This window comes from Zalophus californianus, chromosome 11 (genome assembly GCF_009762305.2).
Source record: "Zalophus californianus isolate mZalCal1 chromosome 11, mZalCal1.pri.v2, whole genome shotgun sequence".
NCBI lineage: Eukaryota > Metazoa > Chordata > Mammalia > Carnivora > Otariidae > Zalophus > Zalophus californianus.
The window spans coordinates 65,633,868-65,660,383 of record NC_045605.1 but is presented as its reverse complement, the minus strand read 5'-3'; the positions used below and the strand labels follow the sequence as shown (position 1 = coordinate 65,660,383).

At 45.3% G+C, this 26,516-nt stretch overlaps 2 protein-coding genes and 1 long non-coding RNA gene across 7 annotated transcripts in view; 2 read left to right on the top strand and 1 right to left on the bottom strand.

The window, feature by feature from the left end:
• Window positions 1-493: 493 nt before the first annotated feature.
• On the bottom strand, window positions 494-2,827 carry ADM (adrenomedullin). 2 transcript variants are annotated; one of them, XM_027579337.2, is made up of 4 exons: window positions 2,604-2,827; window positions 2,045-2,163; window positions 1,769-1,918; window positions 494-1,559 (listed from the first exon to the last, which is right to left on the bottom strand). In XM_027579337.2, exons 2-4 carry the CDS (start codon window positions 2,140-2,142, stop codon window positions 1,244-1,246), a joined length of 564 nt encoding a protein of 187 aa, XP_027435138.1. In that variant the 5' UTR covers window positions 2,143-2,163; window positions 2,604-2,827; the 3' UTR covers window positions 494-1,243. The 2 variants fall into 2 exon arrangements, with proteins under 2 accessions (XP_027435138.1, XP_027435137.1); XM_027579336.2 differs by having other exon boundaries at window positions 494-1,562; window positions 2,604-2,784.
• A 133-nt stretch (window positions 2,828-2,960) lies between these two features.
• On the top strand, window positions 2,961-10,634 carry LOC113914508. Of its 2 annotated transcripts, XR_003517470.2 has the most exons (4): window positions 2,961-4,403; window positions 4,608-4,761; window positions 4,973-5,514; window positions 9,681-10,634. It is a non-coding gene; the product is annotated as an uncharacterized LOC113914508 (long non-coding RNA). The 2 variants fall into 2 exon arrangements; XR_003517469.2 differs by lacking the exon at window positions 9,681-10,634 and having other exon boundaries at window positions 4,973-6,393.
• A 2,595-nt stretch (window positions 10,635-13,229) lies between these two features.
• SBF2 (SET binding factor 2) overlaps window positions 13,230-26,516 on the top strand; it is a 474,770-nt gene continuing 461,483 nt past the window's right edge. For all 3 annotated transcript variants that reach the window (XM_035722821.1, XM_035722820.1, XM_035722819.1), the window contains exon 1: window positions 13,230-13,420. In XM_035722821.1, the coding sequence (XP_035578714.1) occupies window positions 13,366-13,420 (55 nt within the window). In that variant the 5' untranslated portion in view covers window positions 13,230-13,365. The remainder of the gene's footprint in view (window positions 13,421-26,516) is intronic.

The window sequence follows — 26,516 nt, the reverse complement described above, 5'->3', positions numbered from 1 at the left end:
GACGGGGGTTACTGGCGCGGCTGCCGGATTCCCGGAGCAGTGCGAACATTTTGGTGGAGTAGCTTCTAACTTTTAACACCGCGGCAGCCTGGAACAGCTCCTCACTTAGAAGGCCTCGGAGACCACCCCAGCTCTCCGAGGCGCGCTTTTGCGCGGATCCGCGAGCAACTCCATAAAATCTGGGACTCTGTTGCGCAACCCGGAGAGTCCAGGCTCGCTTCCCCACTAGAGCTCACCCTTCCCCGCCCGGCCCGGCCGCCACGCAAGGCTGCGATCTTAGGCGCCTCCGCGAAGCCCGGACCCGCTCGCAGGACAGGCGCTCCGCGCGCCCCGCAAGGAGAGCGGCGCTCGGGACAGCTCCGCCCGCGGGGGGACCAGCCAGCACACGCGCGCGCAGCCGTGCCACCTTCCCACGCAAGGCGGCGGGAGCCCGAGGCTTCTGGACGCACTGGGACCAGGGGTACCCTCCCTCCCAAGACTCGTGAGCCCAGAATTAATCAACATCGAGACAGTTTATTTATTTGCTATTTCGCATATCACCCATTTTATGTAAATATACAGAGACACTGTTTCCTTCTTCCACAAGAGGTAATCAGTCTCTCACGCACACCCTCACACATTCCACGCAGCAAACAACGTTACACCTCGCTGAGACATTCACGTATTAAAATAAGTGGGGAGGGGGGACAATGCAATTGCTTTAAAATGCCCTTAATACAATATATAACGTACAAAAATATCTCTATATTTGAAGTTACAAAAAAAAAATCTTGACAGCAAGGAACTTAAATATTGATAGTTACCTCTGTATATATAACACGCATTGCACTTTTCCTCTCTAGGTTTTGGAAAGTTCAAGTAATAGTGAGGCTTGCGCCCCGGTGGGGTGACACCCCGTGATAAATCAGTTTGTGGGAAGGCACGGCAGTGACTCAGACCCCTGTCCCTGGGGGTCTCAAGCATTTAATTCTCAGTTTCTCCCTTCCGTGAGCCTGGCAGACACTCCCTCGCATTCCTCTGCCCCCCTGGGCTGGATTGGGACGTAGGGAACGGAGCTCCAAGGAGAAGGGGCTCCTGCAAAGCCAGGGCTCGCCGCTGGACCGTGCCTCCCGGACTCCTGGTCTCTGCAGGGCTGTCTCAGCCCGGTTTCCATCCGCTGAGGGGCTTGGCCCTGCGAAGCCCTCCGCCCCGGGGGAAGCCAGCGGGATGCATACGCGCGCCAGTTCGCTGCTGCCACAGGCGCCTAAATCTTAAAGAGATTGGCGAGCACCTGATGCACCCGGGAGGCCGGAGCCCCGCGTGCCTGTGACTCTGGGAACAACAGAGTCCGGCTCGGGCCGGTCATGGGCAGGGAGCGCCGACGCCGGCGGCCGTACCCCTGGGGGCTAATCTTGCTCCTGGGGGCGACGCCGTCCTTGTCCTTGTCTGTGAACTGGTAGATCTGGTGCGCCAGTTTCTGCACCGTGCACGTTCCGAAGCGGCAGCCGAAGCTCCGCAGGCCCTGGAAATTGTTCATACTCTGGCGGTAGCGTTTGACTCGGATGCGGGCGGCGTCCGGACTGCTGGGGAAGGGAAGGAAGGTAACATGAGACCCCCATCAAGCAGGGCTTTGGCCCCAGCCACCAGGAATCTGAGCCATTCAAGGACCGGAGGGGACTGGAAACTGCTACGCCGTCTGAACTGCCAGAGAGCCCGGACGATCCCCAGGGCCAGGGTGATGGAGGAGAGCTCCCCTAGCCCACCCCTCTTCAGCGCAGGGCATAGTTACCTGGCCTGGGGGTTGCGAGAGGCGCCCTTCACGTCCTGGGGCCGAATGAGAGTCTGGGCAGGCCCGGCCTTAGCGTCAGTGAGCCCGGTGGCATAGTTGCTGGACGCTCGAAGTTCCCTCTTCCCGCGACTTAGAGCCCACTTATTCCACCTAGAAAACACACAGACTCGTTTCGCATGCATCCAGGAGAGGTCCCGGTCCCGACCGGCTCCCATCCACTTCTAACCCCTCGTCTCCCAGGTGCAAGGACTGGAAAAGGAGCTGCCTGCGACTCACTTCTTTCGGAATTCTGACGCCACGTCGAGCCGTGCAGTGTCGGCGCCCAAGAAGGCGAGCGAGCCCAGGTACATGAGGGCGACGGGAACCAGCTTCATGCTGGCGGCGATGCGCGGACCCTGATAGGAGAGAGAGGGGCCGAGCGTGAGCACCCAGCCTGCAGCACAGCCCGGGCGGGGCACGGAGGGCGTGTGGGGGCCCCCGCGCGGGCAGAGTGAGCCCGCGCTCCGCCTGGCTCAGACGCTTATCTCGCCCGGGCGCAGAAAGGCGCCAGCGGCATTTGCACCCGCCGGGCGGGTGACAGGCCCCGCAGGGGAGGCCTCTGCCCAGCGCCAGGCTTCCCAGAGGTTTCCTGCTCGACTTCTCGGAATTTGGGTGGCGGAGGAGAGGGGACTGGGTCGGTCTCTGCACTTCTAGTTGTGTGCACGGCTGGGCCCAGTGTATGGGACGCAACCCGCAGAGGACCTTCCAAAATGGGTTGTGCCCCAGTTTCCAGGACTCTAAAGTGCCCCCCCCCACCTCCCCCACCGCTTATCTCCGCCTCGCCTGTGGCGCCTACCTGCTGAGGGGGTGATCTGCCAAGATCTGGAAGAAGAAAGTCTGAGACGTCGCTCTGGCACTGGCAAAACCCCAACGTCCCAGCTGCGGTGAGAAACCAGAGGTGGCAAGGCTCGAGTTGTTCCGCCTAGTGTCACCAAGAAACCACTGAGTGGCCGGCTCTGGTTCCTCGGCTTTATAGGCGCACAGGGGGCGGGGCCTGAGCTGCCCTCGCACCCTCCCATTCTTCCCTCGGGCGCGCGCGGGCTTCTGCCCTCCAGCGCGCGCATTGCTTGTCCGAAGGTGTGGGGGGGTGGGGGTGGGGGGGTGGGGGCCGGGGGGTGGGGGTCGGGGGGTGGGGGGTGGGGGTAGGGGTCCCTCGTGCCCAGAGGACTCAGAGATGAGCTCCAAAGATTGGTGTAGGAACTGCCACAATCCTGACTCTCTGGGCACAGGCTTCAGAATATAAACCAGGGCGAAGTGGGGCCGGTACAACCTCTTGGGGTCGTTACTTAGGACCTATGCAACCCAGAGTGCGAGGCCTACTGGCACGGAACTGCAAGAGCCAGCGGGAGGTACCACGCGCATGGCCGGAGCCCCGGACCTCGGGAGCGGTGGCCTCGAATGGACCGCGCCCCCTGCCGGCTCGGCGCCTGACCTGAGCGCGACCCCAGACTCCCGCGGAGTCGCGGGGGCAGGACACCCAGCAGAGACTAGAGGAGTGGGGCTCGCCAACACCCCCAGAGAGGCTGAGACTCCAAGGTTCTCGGACGGGCTCGTAAGATTTCGCAATAGGGGCACGGCTCGAAAAGACTGATTTGAGAATTGGGATTTGGAGGGGAGAATGATCTGAAGTTTCAGAATTTAATTGCCTATTTGGAAATATGGGAATAACCAAAATTAGAACGGACGATACCGTTTCGTTTTTCCCCCACCCCCCGTAATCCAGTTATTCCTTACAAGGTTACAACCTGAGAGTTTGCTTTGCTGCCCTCTGAGACTTCATTCACCCATTTATGAACGGGAGGATTTACTGCCAGGGAGCACACTAATGTTTCACGTATGTTAATCGCTTTAGAGTTTACAAAACACAGCCACATCCTGATCTTTGATCCTGACACCTACCCTTGAGTTAGGCGAGGAAGGTTAACAATACTGTTCTTATCTCACCAAGTAGAAAATGAAGTTCAGAGACGGGAAGAATTTGACCAAAGTCACGCCAAACGCAGGAAGCAGTAAAGTCCTAACTCGGCCTGGCAAGCAAGCACCGCAGACTCGGGCGCGGCGTGGATATTTCTAGGCTGGGGTCATCATGCAGTCAAGGGGGAAAGGAGAGTCCTAGCCCTCGCCCAAGGATTTATGCCTGTTCATGATGAATCACCCCCAAGCACGTTTGTCACCCATTTGTGTTCTTCCATCACCGCTTTTTTTTTTTTTAACGATTTTATTTATTTATTTGCCAGAGAGAGAGCGCACAAACCGGGGGAGCGGCAGGTTTCCCGCTGAGCAAGGAAGCCTGACGTGGAACTCGATCCCTCATGACCTGAGCTGAAGGCAGATGCTTAACCGACTGAGCTACCCAGGCGGCCCTCCATCACCCCTTCTTGACTTTACTTTCTTCTTACTTCCCTTCTGAGGGCCAAGCTGGAAGGGAACTCGGCCCCGCGAAGCTTGAGTTCTTGCATTCGGGCCTCTGGTATCCTATCAACCCCTACCCTATTCTCAAGTCCTGCAGCTCTGCGCCTAGACTAAGAGGCGGTGGGCGCGGGGCCACTGGACTCGGCGGACCGGCTTCTAGTACCCACCCTGTGGCTGTGTGAAGGTGGGTACATCACGTTTCCCCTCTAGTTTGTTTCCCCATCTGTGACGTGCCCCCTGCAGACCTCTACGCTTCTTACTTGCTCTGCCAAACTGGTTCTGAGACCCAGTGAAAGGAGGCTGGGTGCTGGGTAGCGGGTGGGGGTTGGGGGGGAACTTGCCTGGTCCGGGCTATACACTGCTTGTTCACCGGCCTTTTCATTATCAGGACTGAACCGTGGACACTGCACCCGGGGAAGGAATGACCGCGGCTGAAGTTATTCATTCTGGGGACTCTTCCCCAAGGGAGTCACTTGAATGGATCTGAGTTCCAGCTGAGGATAGGGGACAGATTCCTGGCTCCGGAGCTGGGTCTGATTCTGGTAAGAGCTCGGGGTCAGAGGGGTGCAAAGCAGCGTAGTGGCTGGGTTCCGGCCGCCTGGCGGGCCGCAGAGCTGTCATTGCAGCAGACCAGGTCAGGCGGCTAGTCCGTCGGCACCTCAGACAGTATTACTGTGCGCCTGCTCTGTGTCCAGGAGCCACCCCCAACGAACCTAGTCTGCTTTTCTCCCGCTTCCCATCTCTTCATTTCAGTTTGTTCCCTGAGAGTCAGGCTCTTCACACCAACCCTGTCCAAGACATTCTCTGCGGATGCGACTTGTCGCCAGCTTCCAGTTGGGTCCGCTCCAAGACAGGTTTTACTTTCATTTCCCTGGCGCGCGCGCCTCAACTGCTGTAGAGGTCAAGGACAGCTGAGCGCCGGCCCACAGCCAGGGAAGGTCCCGTGGTCTGGACTCGTTCCTTCCAGTTCCCACCAGCCCTGGGCGGGGGGGTTCGGTCTGCAGAGGTCTCTGTGGCTGTGCCTCGTTGCCTCCTTTCTGTGTCTTTTTGGAAAACCCATGATTCCGTGGGAGCGGGGTGGGGGGGGGGAATTCGCTCTAGCTCCTCTGCAGGATCGCGAAGCGTGATCTAGATGCAAACTTCGCTTTGAGCTTGGGGCTGCTTCAACAAGCACAGCAAACCCAGGAGTGGAGACTGGGCTCCGCTCCTCCTGGCTCCAGTGCCTAGTCCAACGACATAGCAGCGACGCCAGGAATTCCCACCTGACAGCCTTGGCACACTTCTTATCAGCTCAGGTGCGCCTTGACGCTCTAGCGTTTAGAGACGCTTGAGAACCCCGCCAATTATTTTTTTTTTTTTTAAGCAAAGTATTGGAGTGGCAGCTCAGGATTTTGCTAGAACACGCGTATCTTCGAAAGTGTGTCCGCGTGTGCGCGCGCGCGGTCACGCGCGTGTACGCGTGTGCCTGAGTTTGCGTAGGTGGCGGACAGGAACCAGAGTGTTCCCCTTGGGGGTCGTGGGGTATAAATTGAAAAAGTATATAAAATTTGCTAAGTGTTGCCATCTGTTGTGTAACCTCCGGTTCGCTTACTTAAATATCCCTAAAGACACCCCCCCCCCCACACACACACACGACTGAGTTTTCAGTTAAACGGTCGGATGTAGAAGGAAACACCACAGCGGGAGTTCTGCTTCTGGTGATTTGTTAACGTGGAGTTTCAGCCAAGTTGCAGTGATTGTAGATTCACTGTTGAGTAGAAGGAAGGAAGGGAAGGAAGAAACATCTTTAAAATCTCACTGTCAAGAGAAAGACAAAAAAAGAAAAAAATTCTGGTTAATGAAGATCCACTTTTTTTTTTGTGCCCAAGAATTCTTTAAGGGTCAGATCGTAAATAAACCCCAGAGCAGGGTAATAAATGTATGTATCCTGAAATCACATATAAAGACACAAATATGCTAAATATTTGTTGTATTGGTGTCTCAATTTCTTCTTCACATTCCAACTGAATTATTTTTAGGCCCTCAATCCAAGCCTTACTCTTAGTAATGTTTGGAGTTTAAAAAAATTTGTGGTGGTGGTTTTCAGCTAAAGCCAGTGTAACCACACTCAGGTCATGAAGAAAAATAAGAAGCACTATATGATATTAATGATATTAATAAGAATAAAAGTGAGTAGCTAAGTGCATTGCATAGTTATCTCAGATGCCTCTTTTTTTCAAACAGGAAATTTTATAATGCATTTATTATTCATGTTTCAAAATGACGTTGCTGAGCTGAGGGCTTGTTTACAAAGTTCATTTGAAAACAAGGTTTAAGAAACTTCCTGGAGTCATAACACAAAATTGTTTAGGGAAAGGACACAATCAGCTTTGCAGATTTGGTCACTCATAGGGAGAAGTAAAACAGGATTCAAAACTTGACACTTTTTTGGGACCTCTGACTTCTCCAAGGAGCTAATAAAATATAGATCCTTTCTAGAAAAATTCACATGTACATAAACCAAATTAAGAATAAAATAGGCAGGGCGCCTGGGTGGCTCAGATGGTTAAGCGTCTGCCTTCGGCTCAGGTCATGATCCCAGGGTCCTGGGATCGAGTCCCGCATCAGGCTCCCTGCTCCTTGGGAGCCTGCTTCTCCCTCTGCCTCTCTCTCTCTCTCTCTGTCTCTCATGAATAAATAAATAAAATCTTTAAAAAAAAAAAAAAAAAAGAATAAAATAGGCATACAGTTTGCTGCCTCATTTTTGCACTTTTGCACAAAATAGATGGACAGAAACAATCAGTTCTGGAGCACCTGGCTGGCTTAGTCCAGAAAGCATGCGACTCTCGATCTCGGGGTGGTCAATTTGAGCCCCACATTGGATGTAGAGTTTACTAAAAATAGTATATATATATTTAATAAAAAAAATCAGTCCTTGTATGTGATAAAGCCAGAAGACAAACCTACCTGAAGCTTAAAGAATGTAAATTGCTATTGGACAAATGAAAGAGAATATGGAGAAGAGGGTAAACATAGGGAAGCTTGTTATACTAACAGCTATAACAGAACAAGACAAAATGACTTCAAGAAATTTACTATTGATGACACAATGAGTGGCATAATAAATGGATTATAAAAGAGATGATTAGACCATCTGGGTTTCATCTGTAGCCAAAGATGTTAACAGGAGCAACCGTTATGCTACCTGCCTCCAGGTGGGGACCCTATACTATCCAATTAGAACCGCTGTAATGAGGCAATTCTTATATATGGGCCTGCATGATTTGAAAGTGTGTTTATTCCTTTAACAAATATTTCCTGAGCTTGTATCACATGCCTAGCTCTGTGCTACATGTTAGGCATACAGAAATCATCAATACAAACATCATTCTTACCTTCAATGAGCTACAGCATGGTGGGGTAGGCAGACATAAATAAATCTTCAAAAGAATAAATACACGATTATAAACTATAATCGTAAGTAAGTGTTCTGAAGGAAAAGCAAAACTAGGGGATCTAATGTTCCAAATGGAGGAAACAGCATGTACAAAGCCTTAGGGGTGAGAAAGCACTTGGTACATTAGGGAGAGATCAGTACGGTTGAAATGTATTGAGTGAAAAAGAAGAGGGGCATGAAATGAGATTAAAGAGGTCATCAGGATTAGAGCAAATAGGACGCTTTGGGACATGATGAAGATTTTGCACTTTATTCATGATGACATGGGAATCTATTGACAGGTTTAAAGTTGGGAGAGACATGATCTGACATACATTTATTTAAAGGATCATTTTGGCTATTTACTTTTTTTTTTTTAAGTAATCTCTATCACCAAGGTGGGGCTTGAACTCATGACTGTGAGATCAAGAGTCCCTCGCACTATCCCCTGAGTCACCCAGGTGCCCCTATTTTGGCTATTTAATGTGGTGAATGGATTAAAGAAGAGCAAGAAGGGAAACAGTTGCAGTGGTGGCACCCTCGAGAGACAGGTGAGGGCCTAGTCCCCCCAAAATCTCTATTACCGTACCCCTACACACACATACACACACACATTCCACCCTAAACTTCACCAACAGAGTCAGCTTCATGAACATGCACCATGTTCTGCCTCACAGGGTCCTACACTTGGTTTAATGCCTTGTTTGTCACTGTTTTGAAATTCTTTTTTTTTTAAGATTTTATTTATTTATTTGACAGAGAGAGAGAGGACAAGCAGGGGAAGGAGCTGGCAGAGGGAGAGGGAGAAGCAGGCTCCCCACTGAGCAGACAGCCCAATGTAGGGCTGGATCCCAGGATCCTGGGATCATGACCTAAGCCGAAGGCACTTAACCGACTGAGCCACCCAAGCGCCCTGCTGTTTTGAAAATCTTTTTTTTTTTTTTAAGATTTTATTTATTTGAGGTAGAGCAAGAGAGTGAGAGCGATATGCGCGTGCGCGCACGGAAGCGCGCGGCATGAACGGGGGAGGGGTAGAGGGAGAGGGAGAAGCAGACTCCCTGCTGAGCAAGGATTCCCAACGTGGAGCTCCATCCCAGGACCCGGGAGACCATGATCTGAGCCTAAGGCAGATGCTTAACCAACTAAGCCACCCAGGTGCCCTGTTTTGAAATTCTTTTTTTTTTTTAAGATTTTATTTATTTATTTGACAGAGAGACACAGCGAGAGAGAGAGCACAAGCAGGGGGAGTGGGAGAGGGAGAAGCAGGCTTCCCGCTGGGCAGGGAGCTGGATGCGGGGCTTGATCCCAGGACCCTGGGATCATGACCTGAGCTGAAGGCAGACGCTTAACGACTGAGCCACCCAGGCGCCCCCCCTGTTTTGAAATTCTTGTAATTTTTGAACAGAGGGTCCTACGTTTTCATTTTGCACTGGGTTCTACAAATTAGGTAGCCAGTTCTGCTCACCAAATAAACATGCAAGCTAAGCAAAAGCAGCCTGCAAACTCTCACAGCACTTATATACACTTATATACTTATACTATAACTGCTAATGTCAGGGGTACTTAATGTGTGTCAGGATTCAACTATTCATATAATCATGTGTGAAAGCAACTGCAGGAAGACTTCCATCAATCATCTCTGAAGCCTCCTTCCCGTACCCCAAACATACACCCCGGGTAGAAACAGTGTCTTTGCTATACAAATTTAATTTGAAGGGAAGGTTCATAGCTCTCTGTCCTTAAGTTTCACCTACATGGAAAGTCTGGAACCACCTGTGAAGCAGGGACATCAGTTAGGAAGTTACTGCAATAGTTAAGTTGGAAAGTGATAGTGGCTCAGATAGTGGGGTGGCGATGGGGGTGGAGAGAAGTATACATATTTGGGAAGTAGGATCAATGGGGCTTAGTGATGAATGTAGGGCTGAGAGAGAGGCATGTGTCAAGGGTAAGGATCATTTAAGTTTATTACTTAGGCAACTGAATGGATGGAGATATGGCAATGAATCAGGCAATTTTCTAAATGGTTTCCTTTGTTATTGGTTGTAGAGACCATTTGAAGAGGCCCCAACCCTGCCCGTGGACATTTGGTTAAGTCTAACTCTCAGACTGCCTCTCTGAACTGTGGTGGCTAACCACAGGAAGCACTTGAAATGACTGTAGAGATCAACCACTCACTCCACAACAGCCGACTGTAGGAGCAGAGGACTGATAATTCTTGCTCGCTAGTAATTGGCCCTTGTTTCTTCTAAAGCATGAATGAAAGGCATCTGCTGTGTACACATCATCATTGTGTTGCATATTCTTCTTCCCTTCCTGCTCCTGCCAGACATCAGTAAAACAAATCTGGGATTGCTTTACTCCCTCACTCTTTGGTGAAAGGTGATGGTGGTTATCTCAAGGGGATGGTCTGGCCTTCAGCCAACTTCAGTAATCAGCTGCCTTGTCAGGGCTTATCAGTTTCAGCAGACTGGCAACTGTTGGCTGAGAAGCAAAGCACAGCTCCAGTGTATGCTAAATATGTTCACATGTGTATATAAACATATGGTACCTTTATACATATAGCTGGGATATGTCAAAATCCCTATGCCACAGAACACACATTTGAAATGGAATGGCAGCCCACCTATGACCCAGCAGATGGAATATGCCTTAGAGCACACAGCATTTAATTCTAGACCTTGAAAACAACTAAGCTTCAATTTAAAAAAAGTTTAAATAATTTGCACCAACACTTGTTAATAAAATAAAGCTCAACACATTTAAAAAGTAAAATGGGACTCTTGTCATGTACAAAAACCTAAAATGGCCTAAACACAAGAGCTAAAACTATGAAACTCCTAGAAGAAAACAGGAGCAAATTTTTCTGACCTTGGATTTGGCAATGAAATTAGATATGACACCAAAAGCACAGAAAACAAAAGAAAAAATAGATACACTGTATTTCATATGGGTATATACGTAAAATGGAATGCTATTCAGCTATAAAAAGAATGAACTACTGATACATGCTACAACATAGATGAAACTTGAAAACATTATACTAAATAAAGAACCCACAAAAGGTCAAATATTGTATGATTCCATTTATATTAAATATCCATAATAGGTAAATCCATAGAGAAAAAGCAAATTGGTGGTTAAGAGGGGTTGGAGGAGGGGAAATGGGAGTGGCTGCTTACTGGGTATGATCAAAATTGTTTTGGAAATAGAAGTGGTAGTTATACAACATTGTGAATCTACTAAATACCACCCAATTGTACACTTTTTATTTATTTATTTTTTATTATGTTTTTTCAAAATGTTTTATTTATTTATTTGTCAGAGAGAGAGCACAAGCAGAGAGAGGGGCAGGCAGAGGCAGAGGGAGAAGCAAGGCTTCCCGCTGAGCAGGGAGCCCGATGTCGGGGCTTGATCCCAGGACCCCCAGATCACGACCTGAGCCGAAGGCAGATGCCCAACCGACTGAGCCAACCAGGCACCCCTATTTTTATTTTTTTTAAAGCTTTTATTTATTTACTTAGAACATGAGCAGGGGCAGAGGGAGAGAGAAAGGGAGAAGCAGACTCCCTGCAGAGCAGGGAGCCTGATGTGGGGCCCCACCCCAGGACCCCAGGATCATGACCAGGGCTGAAGGCAGATACCTAACCAACTGAGCCACCCAGGTTCCCCCAATTGTACCCTTTAATGGGGTTAATTTTATGATAGGTAAATTTCACATTTTTAAAAAAGTTTTATTTATTTAAGTAATCTCTCTACCCAACATGGGGCTGGAACTCAAGACCTTGAGATCAAGAGTCACATGCTCTTCCAATTGAGGCAGCCAGGTACCCATTTGCCTTAATTTAAAGAAAAGTAAAATGGGCAAGGAACATGACAGCTGCCTTAAAAATGTCAAAGTCTAACTGAAAGATTGTTTTTTTTTTTTTCTGGGTAGTTCCAGAGAGCAAAATTAAGGGAAGTTACAGGACAACTCTAACATAAATGAGGAAGAACTTTCTAACAATAGGGCTTTTAAACAGTGGAGTGGGCTGCCTCCCAAGGAAGAAAGGTTACTCCTTACTGAAAGTGATCAAGTTGGATGATGAGATCTTCAGGGAAGTTATGGAGAGGATTCTTACGTGAGGCGTGAGGCTCATGTAAGAGGCTTTTTTGGGTTTAATTATTTTTTGAGTTTAATTATTTTCAAGATTAATCTGTTATCTTCCCTCTGCCACTGTAACTAGGCTGATTCAGTTTGACCACAATTTGCAAACAAATTCTTAGAGTTAAGGTATTTCTTCCTGGGAATTTCAGTTCTTCTAGTGTAGCCCAGCCCTCTCATTTTGTAGATGAAGATAGCATGGCACAGAAAGAGGAAATGATTAATTAAACTTTCAGAAGATGAAACTCCAACCCTCTGGACTCCCAGTTCAGAGTTCAAGCTATTGCAACTTCCTGTTGGTAGCTGGGGGGAAATTGTACAATCACCCATTAAAAATATTTACGCACCTACTGTATATCAGACACTGGTCAGAGCTCTTAGATATAAATGGTAAGGGTCAAGTCCTCAATTAATAGGTAGCGATAAGCAACTGCGAGGATGATCACATTTGCAAACCACGGAGATTCCCAAAACTTCAGTCTACCACCTGTAACTTATCCGACTACTAAAACTTCCTCAGATACTAACAATTGACAAAACAAAGTCATCTGGATGTCTCACCAGCCAGATTAGAAATGATCAATACAAGCAGCAAACAAGAAAGTGACCTAGGTAATTCCTAGATTGGATGATGAGACCCACTAATTCATTTTGTTGTGTGCTGGAGTAGGGAAGTTGGAAGTCACCACCTGCTCTGGCTACAAGAACCCTGGGACCGCTGCAAGGAGAGAAAGGAGAGGAGAGAAGGGAGGGGTCTCCCTTGGGAGAGAGACAAAGCCTCCTCCCTCCTACCCCGTTGGATCCGACCAGTTTAGGAGGATCCCGTGGATGCCGCGTTCTTCGGTGGAATCCAGCCCCCCCTACTTCGGGCACTCCGGGGGAAGCCCAAGCCAACCGCCCCAGCCCACCCAGCACTGAAGCACGAGGCGCCTCAAAATTGCGTAAAAGCCTCTCCCTCCCCCCGCCTGCTCGGTGGCATGTTCCTAAAATTCCCATCTGCACAACATAAACAGGAAACGTGCAGCAAAAGCCCTGGCAGTGCAAATTCCATGCTCCAGTCGAGGGCGGGAGAATCTCGTCTTCGGCAGGGGAGTGGAGGGGGGAGGGGAAGAAGGAAACTTTCCAGGAGACCCCTCAATCATCCCTGTCTCTTCTTCCCAGATCCAGAAAGATTAGAGAAGGCGGAAGGAAGGACTCCCCGCTTTGGAAAAAATAGGGGGGGGGAGAGGTGGGCCACGAAGGAGCAGCCAGGCTTCAAAGTGAACCGCCTGCAGCGGCCGCGGTGGCCGCGGTGGCCCAGAATACCTCTGGCCGCCTACTCCGCAAATCCAGCGGTCAGAGCTGCCCTAGTTGCCGCGAGGTGGGCTCACCGCCCGCTTGGGGTTCCCGAGTCAGCGCGGGTGGGGGAGGGGGAGGAGCGGGCGCTCCGCGAGGCGCAGGCGCACAGTGAGCCTCGGTTGTCAAACATGGCTGAAGTGCCGCCGCTGCCGCTACTGCTGCTGCAGGGAAAATGCTGAGCCCTCCCGGGCCGGGTGGGCGGCGGCGAGGGCGGCTACGGGCACCTGCTTCCCGGGCGCGGCGGCGGCGGCCATGGCCCGGCTGGCTGACTACTTCATTGTGGTAGGCTACGACCACGAGAAGCCAGGTAAGGGTGTGGGGCGGGCGCCGCCCCCAGGCCTCCCCGCCCCCGTCCCCCCAACCCCCTCCCCCAGCTGCTGTCCAGTGGGCTCTGCGGGGCTGGGCGTCGCAGCCGGGAGGCGGGGAGGGCCCGGCCCGGCGGCGGCGGAGCTGGCGGTCGGTGTCCGGCCTTCTTGGCGGGGCTGAGCCTCGCGGGGGGCGTGAGGGACCGGCACGAGGGGAGGGGGAGGGGAGAAGAAGGGGAGGAGGCCGCGTCCGCAGGGGCCCAGGGAGGCCCAGCTGGGCCATCTGGGGGCAAGTCTGGGTGCTGCGACCCTCGCCCTGGAGGAGGTCGGGTACTAGGGGCAGCGCCCTGGTGCCGGAGGGATTGGGCCAGGACTGCAGGGCTCGGAGGGCGGGAGCCAACTGTGTTAAGTTCCTCGGGGATAAACTTCTGCCCTGCATCCTGAGTGAGTAACGAGTGACGCAGGGGGCTGTCCTCTCCAAAAGGAAATGCTGAGAGAGTCCAGTGCTACCTCACCGCTGCGTTGTTGGGGGGCCTGTCTAGTGACCGCCCCAGTGAACGCGTGGGTACCGGGGAGTGGGAGAGGATCCTTGCACTTTTAATTTCTAGTAAATGCTCCCTGTTCTTTCAGGACAGATAAGACAGTCATTTCAGAGAGTCTAAACACTATCTTTTAAGGACAGTCAGCCGACCGCTTTAAAGTCTTGTTTCACGTTAAGTAAAAAATTTTTTTGGATTAAAAAGGTTTTTTAGAGTATAGTTGACATGCAGTGTTTAATGTGTGTTTTAATTATTCTTAGAATTCATCACAAAACTCTTCATAAGGAACAATTTGGCAAATGCATTGTATTTCAGTTTCATCATGGATTTCTGCAACTTAAGAAAATTCGGGGTTCATGCACGTTTATTTTTGTATTTGCATTTCTTTGTATTACTGTATAGCTAAGCGTAGTGTAATAAATTGAACTGGGGAGCACAAGTATTTCAGGGTAATTCCAGTTGCACATTTGCAAGGAATTTTAGAGAGCAGCAGACAGTCCCTTCATCTTTGAGGAGATGCTGAGATTGTGTTTTGCTGACGCTACAAATGGTTACAGCCATTTGTAGCGTCAGAATGTCATTGTTCTACCCACTCCTGGTCAACTGCCCCTTTTCAGTATTACTCTTCTAATAACTTCCTTTAGTGGGAACGTTTTATATTTTTAAATCTTTCGCTATTCACAACCTGATTGAGGTCAGTTGTTAAGAGAAGGGGTTGGGCTGTGTTTAAAAAAGTGTCTTCTGGCTCCAACATTTTATTTCCTAGTAATTTTGCATAGTCTGGTGTCTCTTACCAAGATTAATAATATGAAGAATCACGGTTTTTTAAAAAATACTTCATTTGTACCAACATTTTTTCCCCTCACTTAAAACAATCACATACTTGCAGAAAACTTGCAAGTAAGGTACAAAGAACTTTTTTCTCTGAACCATTTGAGAGGAAGCTGCTGACCTGATGCCCTATCACCCCAGAATGCTTTAGTGTGCATTTTTTAGAAACAAGGATATTCTCCTACATAATCACAATACAATTAGCAAAATCAGGAAATTTGTGCTGATACAGTACTCCATTTAGTTGTCAGACTGTTTCAGGCTTTGTTGATTTTGCCGTTAATCTTTACACTGGCAAAAGGATCCCATTAAGAATTATACGTTGCTTTTACTTGTCATGTCTCTTTAGGCTTCTTCATTCTGGAACAGTTTCTCCATCTTCTCTTGACTTTCATAACCTTGACACTTATGAAGATTACAGGGCAATTATTTTGTAGAATGCCCCTCAATTTGGGATTATCTGTTCTCTTATGATTAGATACATACAGGTTATGTACTTGGGTAGAAATATCACAAAGGTGATGCTCATTGCAGTCTATCAGGTGGTACACAATTTATCCCATTATTGGTGATTTTCACTTTGATTAGTTATAAGCAATGCCTGCCAAGTTTCCTCACTATAACGTTAATATGTAATTGTTAATACATAGTTTTGTGTGGAGTATTTTGAAACTATGTAAATATCTTGTTCCTCATCTAACTTTTAATGTATTCCTGTATTCCTATCTGTATGAATGTTTTTTAGTGGATTATATTCTGTTACTATTTAGTTTGATGTTTAGATTGTTCCTCATTTGGTCAATGAGAGCCCATTCAAGCTGGCTTTTGTATCCTTATGACATGTCCCCATCATTCTTTTACTTTTTGGCACAGATTTATCCTGTTAGTCCTTCAATTGGCTATTTCTCTGGGGAGTCCTGGATCCTTTTAGTGGAGAATGACATTTTAAAGCTACAATCTCAGTGCTAGTATGTTTGTTGCTGTTGGGTTGTTAATGCTCCCAGACCCTCTTAATAGATGAAGCTGGGGAATACTTACTTGTTCAAATCTAACTGTATTTAACCAGACTTTCATATTTGCTACCACCCCCTCTTCTCCTGGATGCCTTTTTTCTCTGCTGATTCTTCATTCTCTCCCTCCCACTCCACTGCTCTCAGGAGCTAACAGCCCATACCAGGATGTCCCAATTCAGGGAAACCTTCAGTCTGCTCTGCCTCTGACTCCTCATGTTAGCATCCCCACTGTTTGTGGATGTATTTCTCACCCCACTTAGGCTCTGATACCCCACATTGGGCTGCTTTCATGTGAAGACATCCTCTTCACTCTGTTCACACTTAGTGCCCCATGCAAGGTTGCCCCTCTGTGTTGACACCCTCCTTCCAGTGCTTGGGCTGAGCACATGTATTCTTCCCACATAGACTCCTTCCTTAGTTCACTTGGGCTCTGACAATCCCCACCCCACCCAGGGCTAACATGACTACTCACCCTCCCACAGGAGGGAAAGGTAAGATTATTTTATTATTTTTATTACTATTTTTTGGTGGAGGCAGAGGGAGAGGGAGAGAGAGAATCCTAAGCAGGCTCATGCCCAGTGCTTGGGTTGGATGCAGGGCTTGATCTCACAATGCTGAGATCACGACCAGAGCTGAAATCAAGAGTTGGACATCTTGGGGCGCCTGGGTGGCTCAGTTGTTAAGCATCTGCCTTCAGCTCAGGTCATGATCTCAGGGTCCTGGGATCGAGCCCCACATTGGGCTCCCTGTTCAGCAGGAAGCCTGCTTTTCCCTCTCCCACTCCCCCTACTTGTGTGCCCTCTCTCGCTGTCTCTCTGTCAAATAAATAAACAAAATCTTAAAAGAAAAAAAAAAGAGTTGGACATCTAACTGACTGAGCCATCAAGGTGACCTATTTTTTATTTTTTTAGTGAACTCTATGCCACATACAAAGCTCCAACTCAACCCTGAGATCCAAGAGTCACTCTACTGACTGAGCCTGCTAGGCACCCCAGGGAAGATTATTTTTTTAAGTAACAAAATCCAGAAGCTTTTATAAATTGTACAATCTGGATAATAAAATGTATGATTTTATTATAATTTTTTTACCTGGGATAATTTTTCTTTAGTCACGTTTATTGAAGTATAATTTACGTGTAATAAATTCACCTTTTTAACTGAATAGTTCAATGAGTTTTGACTGTGTATACATAAATGTAGCCACTACCACAATCAAGGTATAGATACAGAACATTTCTGTTCCTACAAAATGCTCTCTTGGGACACCTGGGTGGCTCGGTCCGTTAAGCCGTTAAGTGTCTGGCTTTGGCTCAGGTCTTATCTCAGGATCTTGGGATAGAGCTGGCTTCAGGCTCTGCACTCAGCAGACTCCGGCTTGTCCCTCTTCTTCTCCCTCTGCCCGTCCCCTCCCCCACCCCTCCCCTGCCAATTGTGCTTTGTCTGTCTCTCTTAAATAAATAAAATCTCTTAAAAAAAAAAGTTCTCTCTGCCCCTGTGAAATCAGTTCCCTCCCTAGCCTCTGGCAATCACTGGTCTGTTTTCTGTCCTTTTGTTTTTGTCTTTTTTAGAATGTCATCTAGGTGGAATTATATAGTTTTCTGTGGCTGGCTTTTTTTCTACTTCGAAAAATATGTTTGAGATTTATCCATCTTGTATGTATTGTCAGTTATTCCTTTTTGTTGCTGAATATAGTACAATTTATTTATCAATTCACCAGTTGGTGGAAATTTGAGTTTCAGTTTTCAGCTATTACGAACAAAGTTATTCTGGACATTTGCATACAGATCTTTGAGTGTTCATATGGTTTCATTTCTCTTGGGTAAATACATGGGAGAAAAATTGCTGGGTCATATGATAAGTGTCTGTTTAACTTGCTGTGAAACTGCCAAACTGTTTTCCAAACTGGCTGTGCCATTTTGCATACTTACTGGCAATGTATAAAGGTTCCAGTTAATCTTCTTATTTTATTTGTTTTTATTAAAATAAAAAAAAACTTTTAGCCATTCTAGTGGATATGTAGTGGTATCTCATATGGTTTCAATTTGCATTTTCCTGGTTGCTAATGATGTTAGTCACCTTTTCATGTACTTACTGCATTTGAATATTTTTTGTAAAGTCTCATCAAATTTTTTTTCCTTTTGATTGTTTAGCTTCTTATTATTAAGGTTTTTTTTTTAATTTCAAATACAGGGGTGCCTGGGTGGCTCTATTAAGCATCCTACTCTTTTTTTAAAAGATTTATTTATTTATTTGAGAGGAAGAGAGAGAGTGCAGGGGGAGGAGCAGAGGGAGAGGGAGAAGCAGACTCCCTGCTGAGTGGGCTTGATCCCATGACCCTGATCATGACCTGAGTGGAAACTAAGAGTTGACCCAGGCGCCCCAAGCATGAGACTCTTGATCTCAGCTCAGGTGTGAGTTCAAGCCCCGTATTGGACTCCACGCTGGGTGTGGAGCCTACTTTAAAAGAAAGGTAGATAGATAGATTGATTGATTTCAGATACAAGTCTTTATCAGGTATTTTGCAAATAACTTCTTTCAGTCTGTGGTTTGCCTTTTCATTTTCTTAACAGTGTCTTTTGAAGAGCAGATGTTTTAATTTGGGATAACTTTTTAGACATTTGAGTACTTTTATATCTTGAATTGTATCCTTTGAGTAGTTCTTTTTATGTAAAGCCCTCTGTAAAAACTTATCGGAAGAAAATCCATTAAATTTGTGTACTTTGAATTGCAAGTGAAGAATAAACCTAGTTGATTATGTAAGTCTTTATTATAAAGCTTTCTTTGGAAGTTAGTATGATTTTATTACCTAAATCTCTTTAAAGCTAATCAGATTATGATAATATGATACTGAAATGTGTGTTTAATACCATGGTATTCCTGGAATTAACCAATGCACTCTATATTTGTTCCTAATGTGTCTTTTCAATTAGTAATAGTTTTCAGTTGAATTTTTTTCATGTATCTATATTAAAATTGGATTGAAAGACAAAAAAAACCTTGTCTTTTTAAAAATTGCTTTTACAAACTGGGAAAAATAATCCATGCTATTTGAATTGTATACAAAGAAGAGTGCTTGGCACATAGTAGATGTTTAATAAAGACGTATTGAATGAACACACAATTGTTGAAAATATAAAAAGCTATAAGGAAGGAGTGTGGTTATAAAAGGATAACAAGAGGGATTTTTATGGTGATAGAACTATTTTGTATCTCGACTAGGTGGTGGATACATGAACCTACATTTGTGAAAAATTGCATGGAAGTAAATACACACACACACAAATGTGAATAAATACAGTAAAACTGGGAGACTCTGAATAAGCAAGTAGATTATATTAATGTCAGTATCTTGGTGTTGATATTGTACTATGATTTTACAAGATGTTACCATTGGGAGAAACTGGTAAAGAGAAATGGGATTTCTGTGTTATGTTTTACAACGATCTCAAAATAAAAAAATTAATTTAAAAAAGCTATAAGAAGGGGTGCCTGGGTAGCTCAGTTGGTTAAGCGACTGCCTTCAGCTCAGGTCATGATCCTGGAGTCCCGGGATCCAGTCCCGCATTGGGCTCCCTGCTCAGCAGGGAGTCTGCTTCTCCCTCTGACCCTCCCCCCTCTCATGCTCTCTCTATCTCTCATTCTCTCTCTCAAATAAATAAATAAAATCTTAAAAAAAAAAAAAGCTATAAGAGGGCGCCTGGGTGGCTCAGTTGGTTGAGCGACTGCCTTTGGCTCAGGTCATGATCCTGGAGTCACGGGATCAAGTCCCACATCAGGCTCTCTGCTCAGCATGGAGTCAGCTTCTCCCTCTGACCCTCTTCCCTCTCGTGCTCTCTATCTCTCATTCTCTCTCTCTCAAATAAATAAATAAAATCTTTAAAAAAAAAAAGCTATAAGATAGGGGCACCTGGCTGGCTCAGTGGGTAGAACATGTGACTCTTAATAGCAGAGTCAAGAGTTCAAGCCCCACATTGGATGTGGAGCCTACTTAAAAAAGTAAAATAAAATAGTCATAAGATAAAGCTATAAGATAAAAAGATACTAGTAGTATTCTAACTTTTTCCTTAATGTTGGTAACACAAGGAAAGGTTATTCTGTAAAATTCCAGGAAAACATCATCTTCAGTGGCTGAATTATTACATCTTATGGGTATATCAATTTAACTTTATCATTTATTATTGGATATTTAATGTGTTTCTAGTTTTGTGTTCTTATACTGTCATGCTGAGGAGAACATACCTTAAAAACCACTGATTTTTATGACAGTTTGATTTTGATAATTTGAAATTAAGGCTTTATTTTCCTGACTTTGCCTATGACTATGCACAGTTTTTAGGAAGTTAGGAAATATTTGTTTCTAAGAGGTGAAGTTATTTAGCCAACTCTCTCTCTCTCTCTTTTTTTAAAGATTTTATTTATTTGAGAGAGAGTAGAGTGAGAGAGCATGAGTGGGAGGGGGGAGGAGGGAGAGGGAGAAGCAGGCTCCCCACTGAGCAGGGAGCCTGATTCAGGGCTCGATGCCATGACCTGAGCTGAAGGCAGGCACTTAACCTACTGAGCCACCCAGGTGCCCCCCTCAACTATCTTTACTTTTCCTTTTTTTTTTTTTTAAGGTTTTTTTGTTTTGTTTTGTTTTTTACTTGTCAGAGAGAGAGAGAGAGAGCACAAGCAGGGGGAGTGGCAGGCAAAGGGAGAAACAGGCTCCCCACTGAGCAGGGAGCCGGATGTGGGACTCAATCCCAGGACCCACCTGAGCCAAAGGCAGATGCTTAATGGACTGAGCCACCCAGGCGTCCCTATCTATATTCTTCCTTTTGTTTTTACTTTGTTCTATGTTTACTGAGATTTGTCCAAGAAAAATTGATAATGACCACAGGGTTAAATCCCTTACATGACTTTACTTTTTAATTTTCTTTACTTTTTTTTACTTAAATATCTTTTTTTTAATTTTTATTATTTTATTTATTTATTTGACAGAGAGAGACACAACGAGAGAGGGAACACAAGCAGGGGGAGTGGGAGAGGGAGAAGCAGGCTTCCTGCCGAGCAGAGAGCCCAATGCGGGACTCGGTCCCAGGACCCTGGGACCATGGCCTGAGCTGAAGGCAGACGCTTAATGACTGAGCCACCCAGGCGCCCTGTTTTTATTTTTTAAAAAGCAGGCTCTGCAGCCAGCGTGGAGCTTGAACTCATGACCCTGAGATCAAGAGTTTTGTGCTCTACTGATTGAACCAGCCAGGCACCCCTCTTTTTGTTTATTTTTACTGTCCATTAATATATTTAGAATTTAATCCATTTATATAGTATTTAACCTGGAGTCAAGTATCTTAATCATTTGAAATTCTTGTATTCTTTCATAACAACCCGCTTAAGTATTTAGAGAAAGATTTGAAATACTTCTTAGGTATTTCATTAGTTTCGTTTGGGCTAGTGCGAGTGAGATAAGCTAAACTTACATGCACAATACCTGAAATATAGTTTGAGACATTTTGAAGATTGATAATTGGTTATTATTGAACCATTGTGATTCATAGTCAGCCTGGGTTCCTTTCCCTTCCCCATTCTATATTAAAGTACAGTGGCTGGGATTTTTTGGTTGCTGTTTGTTACCACCTGTCAAGCACCACTTGGGATTCATTGACTTGACAAGTATTTATTGCTTTTCCAGGCATTGTGCTATGTGCTAAAACAAAAATAAATGAGTAAGTGTAAGATGCTATTCCCTACCTTAGTCATTAATGGGGACAGTCTTGAAATAATGACAAAGAAGATGGATCCACTTTACTGAAAGAGAAAGAAAACTTCTTATGAGAGATGATGTTTAAGCCAAGTTATGTAGGATGAATAAGCACTGCCATGTGGAAAAGAGGGTAAAGGAGATTAAAGGCAGAGAGAAAAACATGTAAATGTGTGACTCTCTTTTGTTCCAGGAATGGAGAGAAATATAGTGTAGATGGGAATTGAAGTGAACTTTGCTGGAGAAAGATTGTGAAAAGTTCTATCAGGCTATGGAATTTGGCCTTGACTCTGTAGACAGCGGGGTCTATTGAAAAATGGGGGTCTTGAAAAGCAAGAAACAACATAGAAATATGACCCAAATGGCAGTGGACTGGAGGGAGAAAGACCAACGTGAGAAAACTCAGCAGGTTTTACAGTGGGAATGGAAAGGAAGGTATGGAGTCTAAAGAAATTTAAATCTCAAATTAGCAAAATTTAGTAATGAAATGGATGTGAGGGATAAAGGAGAAAGAGTAGTTGAGGGTAACAAAGTTTCTAGCCTAGTTAATTGGGTGGGTTCTGTGAATGTAAATAGGGAACTCAGGAGAATAAATTTGGATGCAGGAAAGAAATGCTGAGCTTAGTTTCAGATATGTGGAATTAAAGGTGCTTGCCTAAATCAAGGTAGAGATATCATTTAGGTGTTTAGATATATGGGTCAGGAGATAAGAGAAGTGAAAATTAGAGATTTAATTTGGCAATTACCAATATCCAAGTGATTGTCAGATATAAAGAAAAAAATAGGATTGTTGAAGAAATGTGTGTAGAATGAAAAGAGGAGTGGCCTAAGAATTGAACCCAGAGAAAATTCAATATTTAAGGGTAGATAGAGCAGTAATAGCCAGAAGTGGCCAAGATAATGTGGTATCATGGAAACCTTTGGTGTAGAGAACTTTGAGGAGGAGGAAATAATGAATGTCAAAGGTCTGAAGATGTCATGTATAATGAGGACTAACAATAGTGTCTTAGTCCATTTGGGTTGCTATAACCAATTACCATAAACTGAGTGGCTTAGACGGTTCTGGAGGCTGTGAAGTCCAAGGTCAAGGCCCAGGCTGATTCAGGGTCTTATGAGGGCTGACTTCTTGGCTCATAGATAGCAGTCTTCCCATCATATCCTCACATGGTGGAAGGCACAAGGGAAGTCTCTCGGGACTGTTTTAGAAGGGCACTAATCTCAAGTGACTTGACCTAATCACTTCCAAATATCATCACTTTGGCTCTACTTCCAAATGTTAGCACATTGGGGGTTAGGTCTCAACATATGAATTTTGGGGGGACACAAACAGTCAGTCTATGGCAAATAGGCTCATGGACTTGAAAATAAGGATAGTGACTTTAGAACATTACAGTAGAGTTATGGGGGGGCCAAAGCCAGTTTGATAAGTGTGTATCCTAAATCATATGTTGTATAAGTCTCACAGAGTCCAATTTATTTTCTTTTTAGAAGCTCACTATGACCTGCCTCCCGTGGCTTGTGGGAAGTGGAAAGAGGAGTCAGAGGTGATGTCAAAATTCCAAACATGAAAGTCTGGGTTGTGATACCATGACTTAAATAGGTTGAAAATATTTTTCTTTTGACATTTCTTGTCTTTGTAGGGTTGGCAGATGATAGGGTTTCACTTTATAGCCATCCAAATGGAGACCTCAGAAAAAGGGACAGGTAGGGGCTGGACACAGAGACTTGAGAGTCATTATGATAGAGCTATGACACTGTGAATGCCCTCAGAAAGTTGGTGTAGAGTGGAAGAATAAAGGACCAAGGATTGAGTTTTGGGGACTCTATTGCTAGGAGGATCAAAAATAGAAGGAGCCATAGAAGAAGGGTTGGAAAGTTTGGGAGAGACATCTACTCTTCCTCAGTAGCCATTCTACAGGGTGATGGAACTCCTGATTTTTGGTTGGTCATGTGGACATGCAGAAGAGGGACAATTTTTTTTTTCCCCTCTCTCATTTTCAAGTTTCTAAGAGATATAAATGTGAATAAGTTCTGGCCAGTTTGATGTAAGTGGAAATGAGCTCCGTATCCCAAAGATATTATTATTTTTTTAAAAGATTTTATTTATTTATTTGACAGAGAGAGACACAGCAGGAGAGGGAACACAAGCAGGGGGAGTGGGAGAGGGAGAAGCAGGCTTCCCGTGGAGCAGGGAGCCCGATGTAGGGCTCAATCTGAGGACCCTGGGATCATGACCTGAGCCGAAGGCAGACGCTAAACGACTGAGCCACCCAGGCGCCCCCACCCGCCCAAAATATTCTTAAAGGGTATACCTTCCTAGTTTTTCTCTTTTCTGAGATTGGCCTCCTGATATAAAGACTGGAGCTCCAGTAGGCATCTTGGCCGTGTAGATGAGGGCCCACACCCTAGAAAGAACCTGGGTCCTAATGACTTAAATTGTCATAAGTTGTCATAACTGCTCTCTGAATCTTTTTTTAAAGATTTTATTCATTTATTAGAGAGAGAGCACAAGCAGGGGGAGCGGCAGAAGGAGAGGGAGAAGCAGGCTCCCCAGTGGGAAAGGAGTCTGACATGGAACTCTATCCCAGGACCCTGGGATCATGACCTGAGCTGAAGGCAGACAGACGCTTAACCAACTGAGCCACCCAGGTGTCCTGGACTAGCATTTCTTAAATTTAAAACATTGCTATTGTCAAAACTGAGATCATTAAGTATTACAGGATTTAATGCTCTGCTACTTAATTATTGCTGAACTTGAGTAATGACTTGAAATTATTTATAAAGTAAAAGCTATTCATTTAGAATTCTCATTTCTATAATCTACATTGTGAAGGAAAAGATAACTTACAGTTTCATAATTATTTAACTTTTTATCAATGTCTTCATTTTAGAATTTTTCTTAAAATAGAGGATTATTTTTTAAAGATTTTATTTATTCATTTGAGAGAGAGAGAGAGAGAGAAAGAGCACAAGCAGGGGAGAGTCAGAGGGAGAGGGAAAAGCAGACTCCCTGCTGAGCTGGGAGCCTGACATGGGGCTTGATCCCGGGACCTTGAGATCATGACCTGAGCCAAAGGCACATGCTTAACCATCTGAGCCACCCAGGTGCCCCTAGAATTTTTTTTTTTAAAAGATTTTATTCATTTATTTGACAGAGACAGAGACAGTGAGAGAGGGAACACAAGCAGGGGGAGTGGAAGAGGAAGCCTGATGTGGGGCTCGATCCTAGGACCCTGGGATCATGACCTGAGCTGAAGGTCAGATACTTAACGACTGAGCCACCCAGGCATCCCCCCCCACAAGTTTTTTTAAGTTATATCTGTTTCATTATTTACTGAAAAGAATGAATGAAAAAGTGATTTTTCCCTATGGAAATATTTCATACAACTACTGCCTAAGTTTAGATGAATTTCAAACAGGCTAGATTTAAAAAAAAAAGTTACGTATGGTTTTACAGATAATCAATTATTCTGGAATATAGGAACAAAAAGATTAAGAAAAGAAAAACTTGTATTTTAAGGGAGACTCAACACTCTTATAAGAAATATCAGAGAAATAAACTTCACTTTTTAAAATGTTTGATAGCTGCAGTTTAGCTCTCCAGCACTATGAGTTTCCTAAGGCTGCTATAACACATCTTGCAAATTTGGAGGCTTAAAACAACACTTATTCTTTCACAGTTTTGGAGACTGTAAATCTGAAATCATGGTGCTGGGAGGGCAGTGCTCCCTCTGAAGATTCTAGGGAAGGATCCTTCATTGCTTCTTCCAGTTTCTGGTGGCTCTAGGCTTCCTTGATTTGTGACAGTGTCACTCTGCTCTCTGTCTCATCTTTACATGGCCTTCTTTTTTGCCTCTGTGTCTAAATCTCCTTTTCCTTTCTCTTATTAAGACAGTAATCAGTGGCACTTGGGTGGCTCAGTTGGTTGAATATCCAACTCTTAGTTTCTGCTCAGGTCATGATTTCAGGGTTGTGGGATCGAGCCTCTTGTCGGGCTCCACACTCTGTGGAGTCTGCTTGAGATTATTTCTCCCTCTGCCCCTCCCCCTGCTTGTGCTCTCTCTCGCTCGCTCTCTCTCAGATAAATAAATAAAATCTTAAAAAAGATAGTAATCATTGGATTTAGGGTACACCCTAAATCCAGCATGATTTCATCTTGAGATCCTTAACTAATTACATCAACAAAGACCCTATTTCCAAATAAGGTCACATTCTGCGGTTCCAGGGGGAATTTTGGGGGGGACACTATTCAACCTACTGTATACATGATGGTTCATGAAGTTTTTATAATGCTTGCTGTTTGTAAGTATTTGGAAATGTATCTGGATAGAGCAGTGCTAAATATAAGACAATTAAAAGTAATTTTGTAATATATGCTTTTAGAAATATATTTAAAAAAACATTCTCACAACATTACAAATTAAAACAACATTCAATCTAAATATTTGGGTGAATAATATGCTAAAGAAAAGTCAGAATTCTTTGGAATATGAATATATATATTATATATACATTCTATATATATATATTTAAATATTTTTTATTTATTTTTGACAGAGATTGAGTGTACAAGCAGGGGAAGCAGCAGGCAGAGGGAGAGGGAGAAGCAGGCTTCCCGCTCAGCACAGAGCCCAATGTGGGTCTCGATCCCAGGACCCTGAGATCATGACCTGAGCCAAAGGCAGATGCCCAGCCTTCTGAGCCACCCAGGCGCCCCCATATTCTATATATATTGCCCACAGTTTTTAGAAAGGTTTAGATCTATGTATGTTCTTTGTTCTAAGTTGTACTTGTGCTGGGTTGCCTGGCTGGCTTAGTCAGTGGTGGGCATGGAGCCTACTTTAAAATAAACAAATTTTACTGCTTGTTCTCTCCATATTATTGTGTTGGTAAAGTCAATCAGTATTTTCTTTAGATGTGTCACACAGCTTACATTTGTTACTTTAGGCATTTCCTTTATAAGCAGGCTATCAAGTTG